At 38.1% G+C, this 25,206-nt stretch overlaps 1 protein-coding gene across 1 annotated transcript; it reads right to left on the bottom strand.

Moving 5' to 3' along the window:
- On the bottom strand, positions 1 to 22,266 carry LOC128202780 (uncharacterized). Its single transcript, XM_052903914.1, has 5 exons — positions 22,157 to 22,266; positions 12,176 to 12,761; positions 11,471 to 11,629; positions 7,708 to 7,765; positions 1 to 4,629 (listed from the first exon to the last, which is right to left on the bottom strand). Exons 2-5 carry the CDS (start codon positions 12,731 to 12,733, stop codon positions 2,342 to 2,344), a joined length of 3,063 nt encoding a protein of 1,020 aa, XP_052759874.1. The 5' UTR covers positions 12,734 to 12,761; positions 22,157 to 22,266; the 3' UTR covers positions 1 to 2,341.
- Positions 22,267 to 25,206: the final 2,940 nt, after the last annotated feature.

Below are 25,206 nucleotides of genomic sequence, written 5' to 3'. Positions count from 1 at the left end.
TATTTTCAACATTTAATCATATCTTCTTCAATAATACTCCAATTGTGTGACATGTTTAATAATAGGGCATTGTATATTCTATTATTTAGGTAACTCAATGTGTTTATTGTTTGGGTATTTCCTTTGAAGCATTTGTCGATAATGCACCAGTCAATTATAACTACGCCCCTCCCCCAGGTCCGGGGAATAGCGGGGACTTTGACTTTCGTTCCTGCCAAGCCCGGGTAAAATCCCCGTCTTGCGGGGACGAATTGCTGGTAAGGTCCCCGTTTAATGCCCTCGCACCCCAGGGACCCTAGGTAAGGCCAATTCCTCGCTATATTTGGCGCGAAGACAAAACCACCGCACTCACACGGCACTGCAGGGCCACCTGGAAGGTAAAAACACGGCCAATTTCCCCGCCTTTCCCCGGTATACCCCCGTACCTGATGGCCGTGGTTACAATTGACTGGTGCATAAATGATATCATAGTTTTGTAGATAGCATTATAATAATGTGAAATTTATGTAATAGATCATAAAAATTAAAAAAGTCAACGTGTTATTGATACATTTCTATAATACAGAATATAAAAAAACAGCTGAGCTAGAATGCCATTTTGAATAAAGAAATAAGTTAAATATTCCATATCAATTAATAATCTCTTAGCGAAGTAACTAGGAAACTAGTTGATTTATTGAGGGATTCTTTTAAAAAAATGTCCAACAAGTTGAACCGACTATTGCACGTGTTGATTACGGACTGTTGTGTTATAATTAAACAAGAGCACCGCGAAACGGAGCATTATACGCCCGAAGAAGATTCGGCTTGAGGTCCTTTTAATGTAGTGATGATTTGTATAGTTATTTGAAAATCGCTTTATTAGTTACCAAGTTATGGCCCGGACACGGAATTGCTAACGGACGAGTAACAAAGATGTGGCCCGGACACAGAATTGCTAACGCCCCCCCATGGTGATTCTAGTCTTTGAGTTATGGCCTGGACATGGAATTGCTAACGTCCCCCCATGGTGATTCTAGACTTTGAGGTATGGACCTGGAAATCGCATGTGGCACATCCTTTTAATGTAGTGATGATTTGTATAAAGTTATTTGAAAATCACTTTATTAGTAACAAAGATGTGGCCCGGACACAGAATTGCTAACGCCCCCCCATGGTGATTCTAGTGTTTGAGGTATGGACCTGGAAATTGCGCGCGACACATCCTTTTAATGTAATGATGCTTTGTATAAAGTTATTTGAAAATGACTTATTAGTGACCAAGTTGTGGCCCGGACACGGATTTGCTAACGCACCCCCATGGTGATTCTAGTCTTTGAGGTATGGACCTGGAAATTGCGCGCGACACATCCTTTTATGTAGTAATAATTTGTATAAAGTTATTTGAAAATCACTTTATTAGTAACAAAGATGTGGCCCGGACACAGAATTGCTAACGCCCCCCATGGTGATTCTAGTGTTTGAGGTATAGACCTGGAAATTGCGCGCGACACATCCTTTTAATGTAATGATGCTTTGTATAAAGTTATTTGAAAATGACTTTATTAGTGACCAAGTTGTGGCCCGGACACACGCACCCCCATGGTGATTCTAGTCTTTGAGGTATGGACCTGGAAATTACGCGCGACACATCCTTTTAATGTAGTGATGATTTGTATAAAGTTATTTGAAAATCACTTTATTAGTAACAAAGATGTGGCCCGGACACAGAATTGCTAACGCCCCCCATGGTGATTCTAGTGTTTGAGGTATGGACCTGGAAATTGCGCGCGACACATCCTTTTAATGTAATGATGCTTTGTATAAAGTTATTTGAAAATGACTTTATTAGTGACCAAGTTGTGGCCCGGACACGGATTTGCTAACGCACCCCCATGGTGATTCTAGTCTTTGAGGTATGGACCTGGAAATTGCGCGCGACACATCCTTTTAATGTAGTGATGATTTGTATAAAGTTATTTGAAAATCGCTTTATTAGTTACCAAGTTATGGCCCGGACACGGAATTGCTAACGGACGGACAGACAGACAGACGGACGGACAGACGATGGAGGCCATAACATAATACGACCCTTCGGGCGTATAAAAAGAAAGTTTTCATCCAAGTTCGATATATTTAATAACACCAGCCCCAACGACATTACTGTGTACAGTTAAATCTATTTTTGGATGCATGTAAATACACAACATAAATCAAATTAACTGAATACACATAGAAAGTGGTTGATAATAATTAGTTCCTGGAAAAAGTGACATACATATCTATAAATAGAATGACACTTCCCCATTGATTGTTTCACTGTTTTTCATCAAACATGAATTCCCATAATCGATGCTAACATTTAACTTATTGTTAACATTTTGGTGAATTCGAAATAAAGCCCTTCACTCGTATCGTCGAACTTGAGAACCTTGAATGACGGCGAACTGTTCATATGTTCTCGGATGTCTTTCATCTCACTGGCAGGTTCCACCCAGCAGCGCCACATGTAGCATGTAATGGTGTGTGGTATGTTCTTCATCGTCTCTATCAGACTCCGCACCGCCTCCGCTGTCATTGTCACAAACCAAAGTGTAATATCGGTGATGGAGGCTGGAGGGAGGAGGTGGAGCTCACCTAGATCTGTATGCGTTATCTCAAGGCGTTGTAACTGAGGGAGACTTGGTAGTGTATCCACAAGTAACTGGACATTCTTAACGCTACTTAAATCAACATGTTGTAGTTTACTCCACCTTTGATCGTGTTTAAATAATCTAAATATGTACATTTCAACATTCGATGATACACGATATAAGTGACATGCTGTAATATGTGTTGGATCAACCTGCACAGGTGTTATATCGTCTCCCACTATACACAGAGATTCCAGCCTGTGACACTGGGACAGGTCATACTGCCCATCATGGTACCGCAGTGACACTGCTTTGAGGGAGTCGGAGGAGGATGTGATCACCTCCTGCAGCTCTTCCCCATTAATTTGATCATTGTATTCAATGATGTGTAGTGACTGAATACGTTCCTTGTTTATCATCATCAGCTTTTTTAACACTACGACATCCTCGTCACTTTCAATCAAGAAGTGTGCGAGATAGAGCGGTATGTCACCATGATTGTTCGCCCTGGCTTCACGGTGTCCGGAGAGAATCAGGGGCTGAAGTAGTTCAGCCTCTCTATCGTCGATTGATGGTTGGTATGGTTGTATAGAACTATTGATCCATGAAGACATTTGTACACCGAGCTCGGGCTTCATTCCACATATGAAAATAAATGTCTGAGAAACATCTCCTAAGATATTTTCCTTATTATCTGGTTCGTACTTGTTTGATAGCTGACTGAAGTCGTTTTCATTCAAACATAAATGAAGAGCCGCTAAAAACTCTTGAAGTGTTTTATGAAAGAATGAAAAGTGAGATGATCTCTTGATCAATGAGTTGGATTTCTTCTCCGTGAGTAAGCCAGACTTCAATGCAAATTCAACCTGCTCCCTGCTTAACAAAGCGTTGACTGTTTTGTCGCTGAAAACAACAGACGAATCTCTGCACTCTGAATACAAAGTTGTGTATGCTAACTTTGCCAGCGCAAGATAAACCATGGGATTTTGCACGAAGCATTCATGTTCGTTTAATACAGATGGCAGTTCAATTTTCGGAATTTTATGCTTCCGTTGCATATAACTACATCTACATGATAGCATGTTTATCACGCCAGCATAAATGTCACACTTTGAATCGGTTAACGATTTGCCCTCGAACCACAGGCACACGAGCTGGGTGATACTGATAGGTGCTGACAACAATCTTTCAAGATCCTTCTCTGACGCCATTCTCATGAAAGCCTCTGGTGTCCGTTCATCCTCATTTCCCCCATTAAGAATGTTGATGATATTTTCCACGAGTTGCTCTGTGTCTGCAGCTCCTTCTATTTCAAGATATTTGTCGATCTTTGAATCCTGCACTCTAAACTGTGACATTCGCCAGGGACGCGTTGTCGTGAGGAGTGTGGCCTTGTTGGCCGAATTTCGGAAAGGAATGACTTTTTCCTCAGTGTTGCAGGTACAGTTTACGTTTTCCGGATGGGTCCATTCGTCGAGGCCGTCAGCTATGATTAAACATGTTTCACTTTCCAGCACCGTCTGTAATAGCCGGTAACCATCATCGGCATCCTTCTCGTGGTAGATTTTACGTATAAGTTGATCCTTGATCATTTGTGCTAGATCACACGTTTTACCTGAATCTCGTAGGGTGACATGAAACAAAAATGCAAACTCTTTGAAGAATTCTGGGTCGGCAAAGCTTGTTTTAATACCGACGTTTTCCTCCGCTGGTAAATATTGGTGAGTCCAATCCAGGGCACACATTACGGAGAATGTGGATTTGCCATTGCCCGGTTCTCCAACAAGGAAAACATTTCTGAGCAACTGAATTTCTTTTTTGAAAACATCTGAAAATTTTGCAATTTTTTGACCGCTTTCTTTGTCGTCAATTTTGCCGATTTTTCGATGATCTTTCTCCACAATTTTCGGTGCCACGTAAAATTTCCCGAGTTTGGCGTTCTTTTCTCCGAGAATGGGAGATATCGGCATGTCGGCCAACGTGGTTCGGTAATGGTTTGCCAAACGTAGTCGTAATCCTGAAGTAAATGTAAAGATATATCATTAAAAACATAAAAATAAGAACATATACGTTTGCATTATCACAAAACACTTGGTGAGAAAACAGGAATCAGTTTTGTGACAAGACGCTCGGTACAAAGATAAAAAATAAGCAATATCACAAGACCCTTGATGCAGACGATTAGTAATATCAACAGACGCTTGTAAAGAAGATTAGAAGCAGAATTATCAAAAGTCGTCTGTTGCAAAAAATAAGTAGCAGCCTTTAACAAGAGGCCCGGGACCAAAGATAAGAAGCAGCATTATCACAAGATGCTTGTTACAGAAGATAAGTAGCAGCCTTTACCAAGACATTTGGTCCAGAAGATAAGTAACAGCATTATTACAAGAAGCTTGGTACATAAAGATCAGAGGCAGAATTATTACAAGACGCTTGTTACAGAAGATAAGAAGCAGCATTATCACAAGACGCTTGGTACAGACAATAAAAAGCAGCATTGTCACAAGACGCTCAGTTCAGCAGATAAGAAGTAGCATTATCACAAGGCGCTTAGTACAGAAGATAAGTAGCAGCAATATCACAAGACGCTTGTTGCAGAATATACGTAGCAGCATTATCATAAGACGATTAGAAGCAACATTATAAGTATATATCACAAGTTTCCGGTACGGATAGAAAAGTCCGACCCGGGGGCAAGCGCGTAAACTGGTAACGAGGCTTGCCGAGTCACCGGCCACGCAACGTGCCCGAGGGTCGGATTTTCCTATTCGGACCGGAAAAACATGATTGATATATTTTCTTGCACATCTAAAATTATCAAATTGTGGTAAAGTTGATATAAAAAACGCACTTATGTACATTTTACGAACCAGCGCGTGCGACATCGTTTACTGACGTCATAAACCGCAATTATTTTAGTTTAGTTTTAACATATTTAGTTTACAACGATTGTGAAACAAGTTATTACAACATTATATTAATCACTCTCGTTGGCACGATATTACGCGAGAGTGTGGTCTTGTGTTTTGGGGGAAACCGAAGAACCCGGAGGAAACCCACTTGTCCGGCTTGGTGACCACAAACCAAACTCACATGCGCCCAAGCCGGGAATCGAACCCGGGTCGCTTAGGTGAGAAGCGAGTGCGCTAACCGGACAACCAATTATTTTAAATAAATATTGATGTCAAATAGTTACTCTGAAAAACGCGTTTTTTTATGATTATTTATTTCCAATTTTAATCAAAAGTCTTGCATACTTATATATTTGATTGCGCTTTACTGAAATGGTTAAATATACTTTTCATAAACAAATCAATAAAAGAAATAAAAAATGACACGTGGATGCGCGTGACTCATCTAACATAGGGGGTGTAAGACGGGGTTTTCCAGCACTGGTGACATAACCGGAAACACACGTCCGGTATGCAAAAATATCATAAGACGCTTGGTACAGGTGATAAGAAGCAGAAATATCACAAGACGCTTGGTAAGAAGAAAGGCAGCAATAGTGTAATGATTGTATAAGTTAAAAGTTGTATGAGTTCTTACAAGTATCTATCATGTGTTTCGGTACGGATAGAAAAATCCGACCCGAGGGCACGCGCGTAAGCCGGTAACGAGGCTTTCCGAGTTACCGGTCACGCAGCGTGCACGAGGGTCGGATTTTTCGATCAGGACCGGAAAAACATGATTGATGTTTTTTCTTGCATACTTGAATTAGTGGAAAAATTGACGTAGAAAACGTACTTTAGTACATTTCAGCAAAAAGCGCGTGCGACGTTGTATACTGACTTTATAAAGCGCAGTCATTTTAAATCACTATCGACGTCAAATAGTTCCTTTAAAAATCGCGCTTTTACGATTATTTCTTTTCAATTTTAATTAAAAGTATTGTATACTTATATTTATGATTCCGCTTTATCGAAATTGCATACTATACTTTTCATAAACCATACAATAAAAGAAATAAAAACACACGTCCGGATAGAGAAACCCCCCGACTCGATGGCGCCTGCGTTGCCAGGTAACGAGGCTTGCCGAATTACCGGCTGCGCAGCGTGCCCGAGAGTCGGATTTTTCGATCTGGAACCAAGGAACCTACACATATGATAGACATTTTTCTAGCATACCTTGAATTACAATATTTTGTGAAAATATACACGGAAAAGCGCATGTTTGTACATTTTACCAAAAAGGGCGTGCCATGATGTTTACTCACGGCATGACGCGCAGTAAGTTTTATTCACGGCATACGTCAAGAAGTTTCTGAGTATCACGTCTTTTAAGGGTTACTTTTTGTTTTGAAGGTATATTAAAGTTAATATTTATCGCACTCATCTATTGAAATCTCATAATTATAGTTACATAAAGTGTATAATAAAAGAAATAGAAAGTATTACGTCACAGCGCGTGACTCATCTGGCATGGCAGGGGAGCCAGATGGAATTTACTTGCATACCGGACGTGTGTTTCCGGTCATGTGACCAGTGGTGGAAAAAAACTGTCTTACACACCCCATGTAAGAGGAGTCACGCGCAACAATGCGCCACTTCTTATTTCTTTTCTTGTATGGAATATGAAAAGTAAATTATGCCATTTCAATAAAGCGCAATTAAATATACAAGTATTCAAGCGCTTTGGTGAAATGCACAAAAGTGCGTTTTCTACGTCAATTTTTCCACAAATTGATAATTTAAGATATGCAAAAAAAATATTAATCATGTGCTTCCGGTCCGGATCGAAAATTCCGACCCTCGGGCACGCTGCGTGTCCGATAACTCGGAAAGCCTCGTTACCGGCTTACGCGCGTACCCTCGGGTCGGATTTTTCTATCCGTACCGGAAACACATGATACTTAAATTCCAGCACGGCTGACGTCACCGGAAATGCCTATCCGGTGTGCTAGAAATGCAGAGTTTCAACACTATCTTATCTTTCTTAACGAAAGTTAGTGGGCGAAAACCATTTTTCTTTCTTAGAAACAGTGACCTACACCCTACTTCTCATAAGCAACCCCAAGCTAGCTCTTTACATAAACCACCCTACACACAGTTCCATATCCATATACGTCAATTTGATCAAAAGCATCGCTTACCTTCCTTCAATATCTCCCCTTCGTTCTCAGCACTGATCTTGAAATCGTCTGTTTGCAGCTGTCAACAAAACAGATCAAGACATCCAATAATTCAAAGGTTATTTTACAAAATAATATAATAATAATAATATAATATAAACTATAAACTTATATTATAAAGACAAAATGTTAACGGAAAACAGTTTTACTACATCAGAAAGTGTATGTACGTTGTCATAAAGGTGACATGTGTAAATAAAACTATTTTTTATCTCGTGATCACGACTTGTGTCATGGGTCTGTCGGGGGTCGTGACCCATCGGTACGCAACCTTGGTTTGGCCTCGCTTCTAATAAGGTCAAATAGGGACTCCCACCTACACTTAAGTCTGTTGGTCTGATTAGATGCAAGGTCAAATAGGGTCCCCGACCATCACTTAATTCCGGTGATCTCCTAGTAATTAGGTACATGGTCAATTAGGGATTCCCACCTATACTAAAGTCATGTGATCTAATTAGATACATGGTCAAATAGGGACCCCACCTAAACTTAAGTCCGGTGATCTAATTACCATTTACGTGCAAGGTCAAATACGGACCCCACCTACATTAAAGTCTGGTGATCTAATCAGGTGCAAGGTCAAATACGGACCCCCGCCTACACTGAAGTCCGGTGATCTAATCAGGTGCAAAGTCAATTACGGTTCCCCACCTACACTAAAGTCCCGTGATCTAATCAGGTGCAAGGTCAAATACGGACCCGCACCTACACTAAAGTCCCGTGATCTAATCAGGTGCAAAGTCAATTACGGACCCCCACCTACACTAAAGTCCCGTGATCTAATTAGGTGCAAGGTCAAATACGGACCCGCACCTACACTAAAGTCAGTTAATCTGATTAGGTGCACAGTCAAATAGGGACCCCCATCTTCACTGAAGTCAAGTCCGGTGATCTAATAAGTTGCAAGGCCATATAGGGACGCCCACTTACACTAAAGTCCGGTGATCTAATTAAGTGCAAGGTAAAATAAGGACCCGCACATACACTAAAGTCCGGTGATCTAATTAGGTGCAATGTCAAATAGGTACGCCCACTTACACTAAAGTCCGTTGATCTAATTAAGTGCAAGGTAAAATAGGGACCCGCACCTACTTTCAGTGTTTACCTGTCGCAATGTCCTGTGAAGGAAAAAATGTTTTCACTTTGTCTGTAGGTGGATCAAATAGGGCACTGACCTACACTAAAGTTTGTTGATCTAATTAAGTGGAAGGTCAAATAGGGACCCGCACCTTCACTAAAGTCCGGTGATATCTAATTAGGTGGATCAAATAGGGCTCCGACCTAAACTAAAGTCTGTTGATCTAATTAAGTGGAAGGTCAAATAGGGACCCCACCTTCACTAAAGTCCAGTGATATAATTAAGTGGAAGGTCAAATAGGGACCCCCCCCCCCCTCCCCGCCTACAGAAAAGTCCGTTGATATAATTAAGTGCAAGGTCTAATAGAGGCCCCCACCTACACTAAAGTCCGTTGATCTGATAAGGTGCAAGGTCAAGTAGGGTCTAAAGTCCGGTGACGAGGTCAAACCATACTATTCTAAATTGTTTTCAATAAACGCATACCTGATCCGCACAAAAGGCAGTCCACTCGATATAATTCCCAATCGCTCCTCTTACACAAGAGTACAGAAATATCTTTGCACGAGTTTATCGAATCTGATATAAAACAAGAGCTGTCACAGAGACAGCGCGCTCGACTATTCCGCCGCTTTTCAGTGTAAGGATTGAAAAGTTTTGGCGAAACATGCATGGATCACTGTTAGATTAGATTTCAATGCAATACATGATGTGCGGAGATATTAACACAAATGTGGTTACATGCGAAATTTTAACCAGAATTTTAAGGTAATAATAAAGGGCCATTATTTGCAAAACACAAGTATCTAACTTGATTATTCAATTAGGTTAGGTGGTTGTCTACCATTGTATAAAGTCTCAATGCAATACATTAAGTAGTTGCTGAGATATTATCCTATGTGTGCTAACAAGACCTTAACCAGAATTTCTAAGAAGCATAATAAAGGGGCAAAAATTATATAATATGAAAGATAGAGTTATCTTACTTGATTAAATAAGAAGGTTAAATGGTTGGGAGCCTGTGTGTAATGTTTCAATGCAATTCTGAATTCATGATGTATTTGCTGCAGCATTGACTTAAAAGTGGTTACATGCAAAACCTTTACCAGAATTTCTATGTTGAATAAAAAAGGGGCCATTAATTGAATTTAATGCAAACTAAAGTTATCTTACTTGGTTACTAGTATTTAAGTAGATTGGATGGTTGAGTACCATTTTATAAAGTCTCAATGCAATTCATCCAGTAGTTGCTGAGATATTAACCTGGTTAATGTGTGCTTACATGCAAAACCTTAACCAGTATTTCTGAGTATAATAATTAAGGGCAATTATTTGCATTAAATGCAAACTGTGTTATCTAACTTTGTAAATTAAGTAGGTTGGATGGTTGATTACCATTGTATCAAGTCTCAATGCAATACCTCAAGCAGTTGCTGAGATATTAACCGTCTCAATGCAATACCTCAAGTAGTTGCTGAGATATTAACCTATGTGAGCTTGCACGCAAAACCTTAACCAGAATTTCTAAGTCAAATAATAAAGGCCTATTATTGGCATTAAATGCAAAGTAGAGTTATCAAACTAGGTTGATTAAGTAGGTTGGATGGTTGAGTACCATTGTATAAAGTCTCAATGCAATACCTGAAGTAGTTGCTGAGATATTAAACTATGTGTGCTTGCACGCAAAACCTTAACCAAGGGGTGACGCCGACGCTTGGGTGAGTAGTATAGCTCTCCTTATTCTTCGAATAGTGGAGCTAAAAAGGACACTTGCAATCATACCTTTTTTCAGCTGTTTCACGGCCTCGCACCTTCGAGTCGGTACGATAGTTTCGTTATGTCCTCTAGGATATAAGTTCATACCTAGTGAAGCACTTCTACGGTTTTTTGAGCTTAGGGTATGCTAGTTTAATTGTGTCCCATAACATAATAAGTCAATTCCGGGTGCACACATGCGCAGAAGTTGGCAGTCAAGTCGTCTGCGAAGTTTCACCATGCATAATAAAATTATTTTTAATACTCATACCTGAACTACACAAAAAATAGTACACACGTTATAATTTAAAAGTACTCTTCCAGCAAATTACTATGTATTTCTACACGTGTCGACGAATTTAATACAAAAAAGGAAACGTTAACTTATACCCTTTCTCATACCTGTTCTGTGGCGTGTTGTGCCTTACATCGGTATGTTGGTTCAGCTGTGTCATCTATCGCATACAGTCAAACCTGTTTAATCTGTTCCATGGCATGTCGTGCCTAGGGCCGGTATGCTAGTTAAGTTGTGTCATCTATCTTGTTAAGTCACCTGTTTAAACTATTCCACAGAGTGTGGTGCTATGGGCCGGTATGCTAGTTCAGTTGTGGTTTTTATCATGTATAAGCATACCTATTTAATCTGTTTCATGGGATATTGTGCCTTGAGTAGGAATACTAGTTCAGTTGTGTCATCTATCATGGAAAGCCATACCTTTTTGTTCTGTTCCACGGCGTTTCGTACCTAGGGCCTCTATCATGGATAGCCATAACTGCTTAATCTGTTTCGCGGCTTGTTGTGCCTTTGGCCAGTATGCTAGTTCAATTTTGCCATCTCTCTTGTAAAGTCATACCTGTATAATCTGTTTAGTCTGCTATCATGTAAATTTGTACCTTCTTAAGCTGTTCCACAGCGCGTTGTGCCTCGGGTCTGTTTATTAATTCAGTCTTATCCTCCAGCAGGGTGCGTAGCTTGAACAGGAAGTCCACTAGTTCTGTGTCCTTGACCCTCTGGTCATGGGAATGGCGTATGGGTCGACCAATGTCTCGAACCTTAAATGTAATGTTTGAAATAAGTTTTGACTAACATAGCTTGTAGTTGTGGTGAAGATGGCACAAATTGAAATGCATACTATCATGCAATATGTAGTAACTATATATTCACTTTAAGACTTCTTGGTTGTTTGGATTAGAGTAATGAATGTACAAAATAATCAGAGCAACTTCAAGTGAATACTGAAACATTCTACATTTATTATGAACATTCTTAAAAGCTGAACTCTCACAGATTGACCGTTTAGGCCACGTTTTTATGTTTTGTCTGGGAATGAGCCAATGTTTGCGTTAATGTCTGGAAACCAGTGATATAATGATAATACAGTGAGATGTTGTATGAAAAAAAGCGTTAGTAAAAAATTAGTTTCTCGGCAGTTCTTAATAAGTTGTCTTATATGACTAAATTAAATGTATTGATGTGCGAAATCAGCTGAATTTGAGATAAAAATATAATAAACGTCAAAACTGTCAATCTGTGAGAGTGCAGCTTTAAAAAGTCAACGGAATCGTATAATATGATCATAGTGTGATTAATATGTTTACCTCTGTTAACAAATTTGGCTGTGTTGCAACGTTAAATGACAGCTTGTTCTGGAAATCCTCGCAATTTATCATGACGCTGATCACTCCGTTAAAGTCACTGTCTTTGATGGAGGACACGGTATTGTAGCCATCAGGAGGCAGGAAACACTTGCCTATCTCCCAGGGAATGGTGCTCCATTTGTCGGCATTCGTATTCTTCCATGATGGTCCCGAAAACCTGTGATGTTTGACTATTTCATCACGGACGCCTTCACAAATCCCATTTGGACAAGGAGCATACAGTTTTTGAGGACAGTTATGAAATCTACAGTTTCTAGTACTGGTGCATATCCCACGAGTTGGGCACTTCAACACGTTTTCTGTGAAACAATGTGCACATGCTGCCCCGGATGAAAGACCCTTGGATGTTCTAACGGTGCTATAGATGTCCTGGTGAACGCATGTCAGTACGTCCTCCAGAAAATCTTGTGATCCGTCCTTGGTGATGTTGAGGGCGAGGGCGGCCTTTACCCAGTTCTGTGCTTCCTTCTCCTTTAATGATTCTCTATAAGAGGCCATTGTTTTGCCATTAGATCTTATTCAATACCTGGTAAAAGAAACAAGTCACTGAGTATTACTTACATTACAAAAGTCCCCTTCGGATTCTTAAACAAATTGAAATTACTAGCATTAAAATAAGAGCTGCACTCTCACAAATAAGTTACTGTTTGCCAACTTATTTATTATTGTCTTGGAATGAGCCATGTTTTTGCATAAATATCTGCAAACTAGTGGTATTAGACTGCTGACAAAAGATCAGATCGCAGATTTTCATATTTCCATCGAAAATTTATCTTTTATGGCTAAAAGAGTTACTAACGGTTTAAGAAAAACACATTTTTTTTAAACTAAACTATGAAAATCTGCGATCTGATTTTTGTCAGCAGTCGTATATCACTGGTTTCCATTCATTTTGATATAAATTGGGTCGTTCCAAGACAAAAATTTTTTAAAGTTGTCAAAACATTCAATCTGTGAGAGTGCATCTTTAAGAAAATGTTGAAATAGCCACCACATTTTTCACGCATAAATTAATTTTTTTTTATTGGCCTGCATAATATCCCTAAATTGCCCTCTATCCGCATATTATACTAGAAATGTGTCCATAGGACACGGATGCCCCCACTTCGATTTTTTGTCACAGAAAATAAGCCATAATGATTATTCAGGATAATCTGCACAAGGGCAAATCCTTTTCAAAAATTAGATCGGATAAGATATTTTTTAAGTATTGTTGGGAAATAAAGGGCCCTAACTCCTAAATGATTAAAGCGATTTCCATGGCTATCGAACTTGATCAAGGTATTATGGTCACAAACATGTGTTAAAAGTTTGGTGAGGATTGGACAAACAGTTTTCAAGAATTAGATCGGAAACAATCTTCGGGACGTATTTTTCAAGTCTTTTTTTGCAAATAAAGGGCCGTAACTCCTAAATGACAAAAGCGATTTCCATGGCTATCGAACTTGATCAAGATATTATGGTCACAATCATGTATGTAAAGTTTGGTGAGGATTGGACACATACTTTTCAAGAATTAGATTGGAAACATATATTTTTGAAGTATTTTTGGCAAAAAAGGGCCGTAACTCCTAAATGACTAAAGCGATTTCCATGACTATCGAACTTGATCAAGATATTATGGTCACAAACATGTGTTTAAAGTTTGGTGAGGATTGGACAAACGGTTTTCAAGAATTAGATCGGAAACAATCTTCGGGACGTACGTACGTACAGACAGACAGACATACGTACGGACAAGGGCAACCCTATATGCCGCCACTTTGTGGGGGCATAATTACATGGACCAAGTTTTAATACTTCATTATACAGGGCAAAGATCCAGTTAAGGGATTGGTGTATTCACTGCTATAGCAGCCAAATGTATCATAGGTGCTATACACAGCAGCTTTTATGATTTTTGGATAACATTTTTGCTGTTATTATAGGACCCTTTTAAAGTGTAGTAAACTGATTCTTTATGTTGCTATGGCAACCAATAAAATAAAATGATGTGCATGATATCGGACAGACATCCCCTATGGTGGAATCGGTAGGGGGTTAAAATTATTACATATTATACAGCATAAAAGTATTTAAGTATTAACCATTGTAACGGTTCACGGTTATTATATTTTTTACCAAAATAATCAATTTAATGCGATGCAGTCGCATAACTCTTTATTTTGGTAATACATACTGACATAACCCTTAAAGCTGCACTCTCACAGATTTACCAATTTTACATTTTTTTTGTCTTGGAAATAGCATTTTTTGCGTGATTCAGGGTTCGAATTTAACTTTGAGGAGCACTCGAAAAATTTTGCGAGTGCATTTTGAGGCAACTCGCAAAATGACAAATCAACTTGCAATTTTATTATTTGCTTTATTCCCTTATAATATTGTCTAATTAAAGTAGAAATTAACACCTAAGACATATTATGAATATTAAAAAGTATCAATCTTGAGTGACTCGACTACTAGAACTTGTTGATGGCTTATTCTATTTGGGGGGTATGGAAAGACTCGTCTGATGCTGGCAGCTTTTTGATAACAAAGCTGTCCAATAATTTGACATTGTTCACTTTGTATATTTACCCACGCCATCGGGTAATTTAATACCCATTCGACAAGCACGCTACAGATTTCATTAGTCTATAAGTATTAAAAACAATAAAATAATAAATTCAAAATAAAAAAAGCAACAGTAAATGTAGCGTGGATATTTTGGACCATGAAATATATCGATCAACGAAGTCTATTCATTTTGACAGTTGGGCGGAAATATATTCAAAGGATGATGGGGTTTACATATAGTGCGCAAAAGCGCTAAATTTAGCCAATGATTGAGCTAGGTGATTACGTCATTCGTATTTACTTTGTAATTATGCACGCCTCGGAGCATCCTGGAAAGATTCGAGATAAAACTCGGCCTTTTCCGTATTTGTTCTATTTTTGAAAACCTACTAGAGCGTTACTCCGTACTGTCTTCTTTATACCGGTAGTGTAAACATGCCACTTATAGGCTGTTTACACTCGACTACATAGTGGAATTAAGTTCATGTTAATTCTACTTTCCTTTTAACATTTTGTGGTCTAGAAAAAGCAACTGGCAGAATTTTGCGAGCTTGAATAAAAGTCACTCGCAATTTCCAAATGTCGCTCGCATTTTGCGAGTATGCGAGTCTAAATTCGAACCCTGTTGATTATCTGCAAACCAATGATACAAGATTGCTGACAAAAAATCGGATCGTAGATTTTTATATTTCCGCTAAAAAAACTTGTGTTTTATGGTTTAAACCATTACTTATGTTTTAAGAAAAATGCATAAAAAATCATTTTTTGAACTTAAATATAAAAATCTGAGATCTAATTTTTTGTCAGCAATCTGTGAGAGTGCAGCTTTAAATCAGCTTAGTATTCGAGATAATATTGTGTCTACTGGTTCAGCCCCTAAAACAGCTGACTGCTAATTTACTTAAGGCCACAACAAATTGATCATTTGTTCGTCGGATTTGCCGCACCTAAAATTCGAAAAACGAAAAAAAAAAAAAAAAAAACTTTTTTTTTGCGCCCGCACTTACTATTTGGCCGCGCATATTTTTTTTTTTTGTTTACTTCTGAATTTCCTCTATTTTCTGAAGTTATTTTACTAAGAATTTAATCCTTCAACGTCAACTTCGCCTTTTTTGAAGGTATTTTCATGCTTTACATTCTTCGCGAGCAAAATTTCCTCGTGTCAGGACAAAATCAGGTCCGGGTAACCGCAAAACAGCCGATATTTGTTGACAGTCTTTTTTGTCGAGAATATTTTGCAGGACGCACCGTTGTTATTTATTTCCGGTATTAATTTTCGGGTTACTTTCAGTTTTCGTAATGTAAAATACACGTTTTAAATGAAAATCAGTGTCAAAGTCAATGGATTACAGTCTTCAGTAAACAACAACAGTTTCACAGCGTCGAAGTCAATAATTATCTATGTGTGTTTTAAGTAATTCATTGTTTTGTACTCAAAATTTTGTGTTAAATAATAACTAAATCGGATTTTGAGTGCAAAACTTATATTAAAATACACGGACACACGACTTAACACAATTGAACATGTTTTGGTGAGTTATTTTTTAAAATGCATTTCTCAGTTTTCATATAATCATAATCGTTATAAACAGATAAAAATAGTAGGACTTGTAAATGTTTTAGAAACAGCCTGTACATTGAATTTATGAACCAGTCAATCCACGCCCCCTTCCAGTGAATGCAGTGGATATACCCGGGGTTGGCTGGACTGAAAATCAAAGTCCCCGCTATTCCCCGGACCTTGGGGCGTGGTTACAATTGACTAGTGCATTTCATACACATGGACAGTATAAAAAAAACATCAGTAAAATCAGAAAATAAAACCTTTTTTAAGTAAAATGACTGTTTTAATTTTCTCAATTCTTCGTTTTTATCCACTTGTTTTCTTTGATCCATTTGTATAAAATGGCCTGTAATTAAAGTGGCCTGTTTCTTATGGGCATTGGTTTATACTATTTTTTTTAGCTCGATTGTGACGAAAGCTGATAGCTTATAGAATCACTCTCGAGTCCGTTTCCTGGGCAGAAACCAGTACTGTGTCCTTCTTTTGAGAAGCTATGAGAAAGTACCCCTAGTGGGGATCGAACCCACAACCTCTTAGGTGAGAGGCGGACACCTATACCACTAGACCACTCTCACCCTCTTATGGGCATTGAAGCTATGGAGGCCGACATGATATTCTTTTTCAAGGCACGGACCTATAAACCATAGGTTCGGGGTAAAGGCGGGTTCTTTAAAGGGAAATATCTTTATTCCACCACCTGCTCTAATATAATGACTGGTGCCACATTTGCAGATTTGTTTGATACTGCTTCATTTATGTTGTCCCGCAATTTAATCCACAGTGTCTTTTTTAGATATGTTCTCTGTGTTATTTACATTTTCAATCTTCTGAAATGTCAAAGTCACTAGTAGTTGACACCAATTTAATCATGTGCTTCAAGAGGTTCAAATTTAGACCTGACCCAATATTTAGAAATGCTCAAATCATGAATAACTCTTACAAGTCTAAAATGTTTTTTTTTGTAATAGTAAGTTACAGAATGAATACAATAGTTTTCTTTTTGGTCTTCGAATAATTGTATGTTACTATGAGGAATGTTGTCTTTACAATAATCCACGTTTAAATTGAAGTTAATAGTAAAGCACTGGACCTTATTGCCATTTGTTAAATATTGAGAGAGATTTTCATGTCACTGTGATACAATCAAAACCATTTCATTAATAACTGAACATATGTTTGCAATTAAAAAGCATTTCTTGACATAATGGTATGATAAATTTGGTAACAAATATACTTTTTAATTTTTTTTAATTTTTCGCCTTGCGCTCGCCTCTGATTTGCCTTAAATTAAAAAAAAAGTTTTGTTTTTTTTTTCGCTCGCTCGCTCCTACTTTTTTTGGGCAAAATCCATAGAACAAATGATCAATTTGTTGTGGCCTAAGTGAATGTACTGCAGATTTTAAAAATACTGTCATCCCATTGGGCAAAAATATAATTTCGACCTCCAATCGCAGGTTTGATTAGTATATACAAATTTATTTTAGCTCGATTGTGACGAAAGTTAAGCTTATAGAATCACTCCCGGGTCCATTTCCTGGGCAGAAACCAGTACTGTGTCCATTTTGAGAGGCCATGAGAAAGTACCCCTGGTGGGGATTGAACCCCTTGGGTGAGAGGCGGGCACCTTAACCACTAGACCACTCTCACCCTGATGGGGATCAAACCCAAAACCTCTTGGATGAGAGGCGGACACCTATACCACTAGACCACTCTCACCCTGATGGGGATTGAACCCCTTGGATGAGAGGCGGACACCTAAACCACTAGACCACTCTCACCCTGGTGGGGATCAAACCCCAACATCTTGGGTGAGAGGCAGACACCTAAACCACTAGACCACTCTCACCCTGGTGGGGATTGAACCCCTTGGGTGAGAGGCGGACACCTAAACCACTAGACCACTATCACCCTGATTGGGATTAAACCCCAACATCTTGGGTGAGAGGCAGACACCTAAACCATTAGACCACCCTCACCCTGGTGAGGATTGAACCCCTTGGGTGAGAGGCGGGCACCTAAACCACTAGACCACTCTTTATTAGTATATACAAATTTATTTTAGCTTGATTGTGACGAAAGTTAAGCTTATAGAATCGCTCGCGGGTCCGTTTCCTGGGCAGAAACCAGTACTGTGTCCATTTTGAGAGGCCATGAGAAAGTACCCCTGGTGGGGATTGAACCCCTTGGGTGAGAGGCGGGGCACCTAAACCACTAGACCATTCTCACCATGATGGGGATCAAACCCACAACCTCTTGGGTGAGAGGCGGACACCTATTTCACTAGACCACTCTAACCCCTCTCGTTATAAATCCAATCTATGGAACCCATAGCATCATCACTCTGGTGAACGAGAATGATTGAATTGATGCTGATCCGTGGTCTAGTGGTAGCGCACTTGACTATCAATCTATGGGTAGGAGGGTCGACTCCCATGCAGGCCTACAGCCTATAATATATAGTAGTATCAGGTATCAGCAGATAAGGTAAATGAAATTATAAAACTATGATTCATTCACTTTTTTTTCAGTACATGTGTAGATGCATTGTTATAGTACAGTATTATTCATTGTATTTATAGTTATCCTTCTTAACCCCGATTTATATGTTTGTTGTATAACATTTACGTAAAGTTTTATTCTATAAGACTGTATGTTTCTTTGTATATGTTCTGATTATCAAGTGTCATGTTTCTTCATATCGGAGGAAATAAAGAATCCCACTTTACTAATCTACATGACATGTTAGAATAATTAATGCGATTGTGGTAAAAATAAGGTACAGTACAGTCTTTTAGCTCACAGAGTCACTGTTAATATCTGAATAATCCAGGGCTTTCTCTGGCCATTTTGGGAAAAAGATCCTGGACATTTTGGGAAATTTTGCGTCGTGAAAATGCCGAAATTGGGAAATTTTACAGTTAATAGAAAAAGCTGTGTAGTCTCTAGAATTAGAAAAAGATTTAATATTAGTTTATTTTCCTTTTAAAGGACCCATAATGGCTGAAATATCAATCCTTGGGTTGTAAATATCCATTGCAATAAATCATGACAGATAATATTTCATACTGATCTCTGAATGTGATGAAAATCAATGATTTCTGAGATATATTATCAGAAAAACTTTACATGACATGAATTATCAGGATGTTGCAAATGAACCAATACAGATAAAAAGACTTTAAAAAAATATATATTTTTTTATTGGTATTTTTTTCTGAAGATTGGAAAAAATACCTTATATTTTGCTTTGGGAATGGGTCTGATAGTCGGACCTGTGGGTACTATACAAAAAGCCCTGTAATCATACACCAAATTGATGATTATGTGTTACTTAGTAATACTAAGATTCACAGCCTATAAATAAGTATGCGCTGGGATACCAAGATGATTTTTCACAAAGCTTATCATTTATGCACCAGTCAATTGTAACCACGCCCCCCCCCCCAGGTCCGGGGAATAGCGAGGACTTTGACTTTCGGTCCAGCCAACCCCGGCTAAATTCCCCGCTCTGCAAGGACGAACAGATGGTAAATTCTCCGCCAAATGCCCCCGCACATCAGGGACCCTAGGAAAGGCCAATTCCCCGCTATATTTAAAGCGATGACAAAACCACCGCATTCACCCGGCACTGCGGGGCCACCTGAAAGGACAAAAACATGGTCCATTTCCCTGGTATACCCCCGGACCTGGGGGGGCCGTGGTTACAATTGACTGGTCAGTGTTTGAGGAGTCCACCGGACTCCTTAATTCCAAAATCAAGGAGTCCGGCATAAAATTAAGGAGTCCAGGATAATTACAACATTTATTCAAATTTATTGACTCAATGCTCCAGCTAGCCCTAAATAACAGATTGGGACACCCGCTGCCCTTTTCAAGTACCCAGCTGCCATTTTACTACACCCTGCTGTGCCCTTTTGTTTGCCAGTCAATGTCCAGGAATGAGTTATAAATGTACATACTTTTGACACTAACTTAAAGTTAACAGCTGAGGTAACAAACTGTAAGTATTGAAAGAAGTAACATCGCATAAAAAGTTGAGTACTGGCCCTTGCAAGTGTCCCATAAAGGCTAATTTAATTCACATCAAGTGTCATTTCTGACCTACCCCCTGGCTGGAGCAATGACGACTATTTATTCAATGATTTCACAGAGCCTTTGGTATTTCATTTCTGAAGGGCAAACTAGAGATTTGTATTCTGAGAGCACAATAAAGTTATATTTTAATTGTTTTATTCAAATAACATGAACATGACTGAAACTATTTATCTAATAGATTCTTATATGACTTGAAAAAATTGCCATGAATTGAGGATCTAGCATATAGAACCTTGGCCTCTTGTGAAGTGGCTGTGGAGCCATCAGATATAAGGGAATTGAACGGGGCATTATCAAATACTGAATTTTGTTTAATTGTAACATTCATCTGCAATCAGTGCAATGAGACAATGACATGCCTTATATGTTGTGCCAATACTAACAGACTATGCAATATAAGCTTGGTACATGGTGACATAGTCTGTGTAGGACTGTCCTTATTTCTGAATAATGTTTGATGAAGCATCCATAAACAGAATGCACTACCTGTCAAAGATAGCTTTGTTCAGCTGAATTAACAAGCAGCCAGCTGGTGACTAACTTAATTATTTTTCCCTTTTTTGCATTTTCTTAGCTTATAATATTATCATGGCTCTTAAAAGTTTTTTGATGGCTTTCAATCGCACGTTAGAGCGCACAGTGACAAAGCTCCCTACAGTCAGGTACTCATATACAGATGTCAGTTCAAACATCAGCCAAGACAATTGTTTTAACCATGCTTGCTGAATTTCCTTTCTCTATAAATTACAAACTCTTTATCTTTTTTTCTTTTTCAGTTCTTTTAATTTTCGCTGCCGGTGGCGAAATCCATTTTACCGTTGACATAAATATTGTTTACATCTAAAATCAACGAGGAATATTTTTTGTAAACACCGTTTGACGGGTTTTATCGATTTAGTTACAATATTACAAACATTAAAAGATACATGAATACCGGTCTATGACGTCACTTACTACTTTAAAGAGCGTCAAAATGATAACGATTTGACGAAAGAAATAATTTTATACGAGCTTTCGGATACGATTTGTGTACAATTGGATTTTGAAATGAAGGAGTCCGACGGACTGCCTAGATGGAAAATCCGGTAGTCCGAGCCGAATTATAGGAGTCTCGGACTACCGGACTCCCGTTAGTGTCGAACGCTGCTGGTGCATTAATAATAGAAAGGCTGGTTTCCTACTATAAAAACAATAAAATATAAATAGAACCAAAATGCAATACTTTTGTCATAGAGAATGACAATTCATATATGTATAACTACATGTATGATAAACAAGTCTAATTTCATCTATTCATGACATTTGTGCAACCGTTATGGATGAATGAGTACAGTAGAATCTATGCGATATAATCAGAACGTATTTTGTTAATTCTAAGCCTTTTTCCCTTTAATAACTTATCTATTATTTTCCCCCTCTTTAACCAGTATGTATGTTCATATGTAATTGTTTATTTGGAGGTTTTAATGGGATAATGACTTTCAACGTTTGAGCAGTATACAATACATACACGTAAAACGAAAGCAGTTAGAAGCGTAATAAACAGGTCTAACAGGATCATGAAATTATACGTGAAATGAAACACGATTTTCAAATATTAAACTCAATTAATATGGTTTTGCATTTCCTAAATGTCTCTGATTACACACATAATGTGATGCTGATCTGAAAAGTTGTTGAATTGTGTTAAAACAATCAAAACTCACATTTACGGCCGCCATTAAAGCAAATACGTGACGAACATTCAACAAAGCGCATGCGCGATAACATTTGGGCGTCAACCGTAACAACTCGGCCTTCTCCGGCAAGATTCAAGATAGCGGACAACTTCAATTGCAACAACTGGACCATCTCCGGCAAGCTTCGAGATAGACCTCGTAAATTGCAGTAAGGATATACGAAAGTGCGATGCGGCCGCCGGCGATTAAAACCTTTTCCATCCGCGTAAAGAAGGCCCATTGTAACAACAAAGAAATGGATTGTGTTAAATTAAATGTGCTGGTTAAAGAGAAGATATTAATTGTAACATCAAAGAATGTTCGCATTTAAATATTTCTAGATGTTTTTCTTATACCTGAAGCACACTGTTTCCACTAAACAAATCGTTAGCACACAGAAAATGTACTTGACAGTAATAAATGACAGGGGCGTAGCTTGAATGTGTAGGCCACTTATTTGGGGATCTCCCCTCCCCCCAACACAAATTTTAATTTTAGCTAGGTTGTCGTTTTGTTGAAAAATAACATTAATGAGAAAAACACTTTAACTGTATTTTACCTTGAATTAAATCTATATTAAGGCGCATTTGTCGGGATTTCAAATTTAAGCCCCTAACCCCCTATGCCTTCAGTTTTTATTGCAGATTTGTCATTTTTATTATTTCGTTTTCTCTGAAAAATGTGTAGGCCGCGGCCTACACGGCCTAAAGGAAGCTACGCCCCTGATTATGAACAGAGTTCATGACATGCATGAAACAATTCTTTACATAACAGGTACATTTTATCATGCACCTAATGTCGGCATTATCTCAATCAGCTTAGGATTTCCCTAATGAGTTTTAATTAAGGCATAGTTTGCTTATTTTTCAACTTTCTTTGCCTTTAAAAAAACTTTACTATTTTGTAAAAAGTATTGCTTGCATTTTGCTGAACTTTGTGGGGTGTGGTGGTTGGTGGAATGACCGAAGATCCGGAAACACCATAAATTGTCAGGCCTTGTGTAATCCTTCTATAAGTGACCCCCCCCCCCAAAAAAAAAAAAAACAACAACAAAAAAAAACAAAAAAACAACAACACAAAAAAAACACACAACAACTGTGTATAGGAAACAACCTCTGTGTATTGATCTTAATCTAATTGCCTAAGAAATGGACCCTAAATGGCCCTGAGCGAATAAACGAATACACAGGACCATTTAGTGTCCATTTTTAGCTTGACTATTCGAAAAATAGGTGGGCTATACTACTCGCCCCAGCGTCGGCGTCAGCGTCCAGTTAAAGTTTTAAGGCAAGTTGGGATTTTCACTTATAAGTCCAATACCTTTCATTAAATTGAGTTAATACTTCACACAATAGTTTAGCACCATCACATGATGAGGTTCGATAACTCCATATTATTCTTTACACAGATTATGGCCCCTGATTGACTATTAAACTTAGGTTAAAGTTTTAGGGCAGGTTGGGATATTTATAAATAACTTTTATCCCCTTTGTTCAATTGACTTAATACTTCACACAGTTGTTCAGGACCATCACACAATGAGGTTACATAACTCCATATTATCCTAAATACAAGTTATGGCCCCTGATTGACTTAGGTTAAAGTTTTAGGGCAGGTTAAAGTTTTAGGGCAAGTTGGGATTTTCACTTTAAACTTCAATGCCATTCATTCAATTGACTTAATACTTCACACAGTTTTTCAGAGCCATCACATAATTAGGTTAGATAACTCCATATGATATTTTATACAAATTATGGCCCCTGATTGACCATGGAACTTAGGTTAAAGTTTTAGGGCAGGATAGGATATTCATTAATAACTTCTATACCCTTCATTCAATTGACCTAATACTTCACACAATTGTTCAGGACCATCACCCAATGAGGTTACATAACTCCATATCCTTTATACAAGTTATGGCCCCTGATTGACTTAGGTTAAAGTTTTAGGCAAGTAAAAGTTAAGGACAAGTTGGGATTTTAATAAAAAAAACTTACTTTGCTTTTCATTCAATGCACTTAATAAAATTCAAAATTATATATGACCATCTTACAATAAGAAACATAACTCCATTTTAACCCTAAATACAAATTATGTCCCTTAAATACTATTTTTTTTAATTTCTATTGACAGGCACTTTTTTACATTCTTAACAAGTTTTTTTACCAAGGGAAAACAAGGAGGGCTATATTATATGGCCCTTGAATTATTATTATTATTTTTTTTTTCAATTTTATTTTAATTCATTTTGAAAGGCATATTTGTATATTCTTTACCACATTTTCATAATGGAAAATCAAGTTATTTGAATGACTTGCGTCATTTTTCGGGTGATGGGAGGGCAGCATCAAAGTCACCTTATGTATTGAATAATTTTAGTTAGGTTTGACATAAATAGACCAAACGTGGTAATATTATGTATTGTTATTGTATTCACTTTTAAGTCAAAGCGGCGAAGTCGACAGCGACAGCTCTTGTTATAATAAAACTTCCAAAACGGCACAGCAGGATACATCGATCAGATATCAGATAAGAGGGATCAATGCAAGTTGATTTAAAGATCAATAAACAGAGGTTGTGTACTGTATACAGTTTGGGGGTGGGTGGGGGGTGGAGGTCTTTTAAGAAGGCTTAAATTAGGACTTTTAGTATATACAATAGAGTATGCGAGCTGATTTGTACGCCGGGGTTAAAAATTTCAATGTGTTCGTGGATTGTGTGTCGTGGTTGTTGGGCGAGAGCTAGAGAGCTATATTAGTAAACAGGCATCCAATCGGGTTGGGTATAAACACGAATGCGAAACATTGGCTCCAGCTCTTTAAGGAGCTATATATAAAACAGAGCTAATAACACTTCCTACCTAGAGCAAAAGAACGGACAACATCATAAAACATAATTATGACTCGTTATTTGATCAAATATCACACTTATGGGGGCTTTTTTTGAGAAATCGGGGAATGCAGTGTCATATAAATATGTTTAATCTTCACACGTTTTTCGGATATTTTGTCAACGTATTGTTTATAGAGTTATAAGTC

This window comes from Mya arenaria, chromosome 9, assembly GCF_026914265.1.
Source record: "Mya arenaria isolate MELC-2E11 chromosome 9, ASM2691426v1".
NCBI lineage: Eukaryota > Metazoa > Mollusca > Bivalvia > Myida > Myidae > Mya > Mya arenaria.
Note: the sequence above shows the minus strand (reverse complement) of the source record. Positions and strands in the feature narration are given on the sequence as shown.